This window comes from Parus major, chromosome 8, assembly GCF_001522545.3.
Source record: "Parus major isolate Abel chromosome 8, Parus_major1.1, whole genome shotgun sequence".
NCBI lineage: Eukaryota > Metazoa > Chordata > Aves > Passeriformes > Paridae > Parus > Parus major.
Window position 1 is genome coordinate 30,814,279 of NC_031777.1, and position 4,224 is coordinate 30,818,502.

At 58.2% G+C, this 4,224-nt stretch overlaps 1 protein-coding gene across 1 annotated transcript in view; it reads right to left on the reverse strand.

Moving 5' to 3' along the window:
- Nucleotides 1-1,688, reverse strand: part of NEGR1 (neuronal growth regulator 1) — a 121,421-nt gene extending 119,733 nt beyond the window's left edge. The window contains exon 1 of the mRNA XM_033516257.1: nt 1,423-1,688. Coding sequence (XP_033372148.1) covers nt 1,423-1,592 — 170 coding nt within the window. The 5' untranslated portion in view covers nt 1,593-1,688. The remainder of the gene's footprint in view (nt 1-1,422) is intronic.
- Between the last annotated feature and the right edge of the window lie 2,536 nt (nt 1,689-4,224).

Below are 4,224 nucleotides of genomic sequence, written 5' to 3' on the forward strand. Positions count from 1 at the left end.
AACATTCCAGCATCCCGGGGCTCAGCAGCGCTGCCAGCGTTCGCTGCCGCTCCGCTCGGAGCACACTCGGGCCCTCCCTCCCTCCCTCCCCAGGAGGTGCTGCCAGCCCAGAGCTCCCATTTCATTTCCGTAACACTCCCAGCTCCCAGCCCCAGGCCAGGCCTGGAGCGGGATGTGCTCCAGCCGAGCCCCGGAGCTCACACCGCCCTTCCAAGGGGAGCTCAAACACATCCACATCCAACAGCGGTTAACACAGGCCGGGTATGGCTTAACAGCCTGGGAAAACATCGAGTTACTGTCCCTGCAACACTACAAATGAACCACTCTCCAATTCTTATTTCCTTTGATTCTCCATTTGTGCCACAGAAAGCACGAGGACCTGAGCACGTCTCAAAATACAGAGGATAATTGAGGTACACATAAAAACCACTTGTCAGCTGCCCTACATAGACATCTACTGTATTTTCAGGAGCTACTACAACAGGAGCAGCCTAAAAACGCTTCCAGATCCCTACGGAAAATGCCTCATGCAGCATTTTACAGCAGACTGTTGGATCATTAAAAATGCTTATGGATAAAATGCATTGTAACCTGGAGATTTCTGTGGCAGCCCAACAAAAAACAGAGACTTCATAGCTGAGAGGTGCTGCTAATGAAATCACAGATTTCTCACCAGCCAGGAGCTTCAACCAACTGCAGCCGAATTCCAGGGAAGGAGAAAATGGGGGTTCTGAACTATAGCAGGATCAAGGCAAAAGTACAACACATGGATGAAAAGTTACAGTGGGGGCTGGAGGAATGATTCAATCAAGGCAGAGGATTGCAGAACACAAACCAGAACGAAAGGTTCCAGTCCATTGTGGTGTCTGAGTGCTGGTAAACAAATTTTGCTCCAGTCAAGAGATGAGGAGCCCAGGGTCCATTAGGAGAGGCAGGAACAGAGCCACGGGAAGCACAAAACCTGCTCGTGGCGTGGAGCCAGCGTTCCAATCGTGGGCAAATACAGAACTATGTATCAAAATAAATAATCCCGATGGTAGCGCTCCTGGCAGGGTTTAATCGTCCTCTCCCTGCCACAGCCCCGCGCCGCTCGCTCCGCAGAGCCCCCGGACCGCTGTCAGGAGCCAGAACCGCATCATTTCACCCCAACAACCCATTTCTAAACTTCCAGCAACAGCCAGGGCTTCCGAAATAGAGTTTAAAAAGGGCAAAACCGCGCAACAAAACCACGCCGGGGCCCGGCGAGCGGCCCGGAGCCGCAGGGCTGCGGGTACCGCTGGGGACGAGCTCCCGCATCCCCCGGAGCAGCCCCGGGGCCGAGCCCGGCCGCAGCGAGCCCGCCGGGGCCGGGGCTCCTCGGGGATGCTGCGGCAGCCGCGGCGCTCGCTGCTCGCATCCCTCCCGCCCGCAGCCTCCTCCTACCTCAGCACGGCCGTGTCCCCTTTCCTGACCACCAGATTGTCCACGGCAGAGCCCGGGAAGTCTCCGCCCGGCGCGGCGAATCTCCCGGGAGGAAGGAACCAGCAAAGGCCGAGGAAAACGACTGCCAGCCACCGGTGGGAGCCCCCGGCGCCCCGCAGCAGCGGCACCATCTCCGCTCCGCGCCGGCCCCGGCGGCCGAGAGCGAGCGAGCGCGGCTGCTCCCGGGAAGGGCGGCCCCGGCTGGGCTCGGCGGAGCGCGGCTGCTCCCGGGCGGCCGCCGCAGCATCCAGCGAGGAGCGAGGGAGCGCGCCCGCTCCGCTCCGCGCGGCGCCGGGCGGTCCCCGCTGCCAGCCCCGTTGCCACGCAGCCGTCGCCTTGGCAACCGGCCCGGCGGCGGAGGGATGCTCGGCCCTCCGTGCCGGGCCGCCCGCTCCGCCCTCCCCGGCATCCCGGCCCCCCCGAGCCCCGGCCCACCCACCCCGCTCGGAGCGGAGCGAGAACCAGCGCCGAGGCTGCCGAGCTGGGAACGGCACCGGGGCTCCAGCCCCTGGGACCCGCTGGAAGCTCCAGACCTTTCTGGAACAGAGGGTTCCCACTCTGGCACTCCCATCTCCTAATATTCTACCTAGGGGAACAAAAAAAAAAACAAACCAAAAAAGACTCTAGGCTAGAGACCTTCACCAAAAAGCAAATAAAGCACTGACAGGTTGTTCCCCCAAATTCTACCAGGAAAGCCAAAGACCTTTACCGAGGAGAAAGAAAAATCACCAACGGATCATTTCCTAAAATTGTCCCAAGACATTTGGAGATCTTCACCAAGGAGCTGAAACCCACTGATCTGTTATTTCCCACAGTTCTACCAGGGCATCTAGAGACCTTTGCCAAGGACCTAAAATCCACTGAAAGATTCTTCCGGGATATTTAGAAGCCTTCACCAAGGAACAAAAATCCATTGACAGATTACTTCCCAAAATTCTACCAGGACAGGCAGAGACCTTCACGCTAAGGAGGGATAAACCACCAACATTTTCCCCCAAGATTCCAGCAGGGCATCCGGAGACCCTGCCTGACAGATTCCACCAGAGCATCAAAAGCCTTTCACCAAGGAACATAAATGCACTGACAGATTATTTCCTAAAATTCCACTGGGACACTCAGAGACCTTCAAACAAGCCCAAATCCCCCGGCAGCTGAACTCCCTGTAGACAGCCAGGAATGAGCAGCCTCTTTTCCCCCGGGGTCCTCTCCAGCACACACACACACACCAACCCTGCCAGGCTGTGGCAAACACACGGAGCAGGGATTCTGTTTGCTCCTCTGTTTACCCAGACTCCCCTTTCCAGGTTAAACATTCCAGGTTAAACACTTCCCAGGTCCAGCTTTCAGCAGCAGAGCCCCGGCTGCACCTCGCTGGGCTCAGCCGGGGTCCCTGCAGGAATTCCTCTCCTCTGGAGCTGCAGAGAGGCTGCACAAGAACAGGAATTGCAGGGCTGCTCCACTGGGGCTGTTCCCAGAGTGAGTCAGGCACATCTGGCCCACACAATGTCCCGATTGTCCCTCCCACAGCCCCTCTGTGCCACTGTCCCTGTGCCATCATCTCCCTTTCATCCCCGGCCAGGGCGCGCATGGCTCTGGGCGCCCTCCCTCCCTCCCCAGCCACACTTTGCAGCAGAAGGATTTGGGAGTGGAATATTCCAATTAAAAGAGACGATAATCAGGATGCTCCCTCCGCTCGCTCCCTCAGCAAACCCAGATCCCCGTTCCTGGAAGCTTCTCCCTTCGGTGCCACATCCCCTTAGATGTTTGCAGCTGCCAGGAGGAATTCGAGTGTCCACAAAAGGGAACTGTGCCCTTTCCCTGCGGCACACGGTGCTACAGAGCTTCCTTGGGAAGGAGGGAGAGGGGGGAGAGAGGGGCTGGCAGCACTGCCCAGAGCACTGAACACAATTCCTTTAGCACTGGACACAGGCTCTGGACGGGGCAGCAGCGGCTCCTCACGAGCACAGGCTGAGCACGGAGTGCCAGAAGCGGTCCAGGAACGATTCTGTGCCATCAGGAGCTGCCTGGCCACAGGATGCTGTGCACACAGGCGGAGCTGTCCCACCCCTCCCTGCCACCAGCACCCACTCAGGCATTGTCACCTCCCCCAGGGGCTCTCCAGACCCAGGAGCTGCTGCAGGGAACAGCCGAACTCATCCCTCAGAGAACAGCTGGAAACGGAAGGGTCCAGGGCTCCAAGAACCCGGACAGGGCTGTGACAACACAAGGGGACCAGCAAAACCCCCACCCCTGTTCCTCAAGGCTTTCTGCTCCTCCTTCCATCCCCCTGTGGGATGTACCCAAGCTGGATAATCCCATTTACACAGCTCTAACAAACGGGGTGTGCCCCAGCAGGGCTCTGAGGCAGCAGACAGGACTCTCCTCTGGCAGAGCTCTGTGTGTTCCTCCCCTGGCAGACCGGGAAAGCGGGATCAGCTCATCAAACATTTGCCAAATGCACTCACTCCTGAGGCAGAACACTCAGCAAACGCTGGTCTGTGCTCAGCAGAGCTCCCACAGCCTGTGGGGACAGCACTGGAGCTCTGTGAGTCCCACCGAGAGCAGGAGCCAGACGGGATCTGGGACCTGGATGGGACAAACTTCACACGGCTGTCACTGAGTGCTCTGCTCCATCCTGGGCTCAGACTGCCAGGGTGGAACAGCCCAGCTCGAACTTCAGAGAGAGCTCTGGAACCTTTCATGAGTCCAATGATGTTCCTTTGGCTTGACCTTAAACAAATAATTTCTGCTCTTTGAATGAGC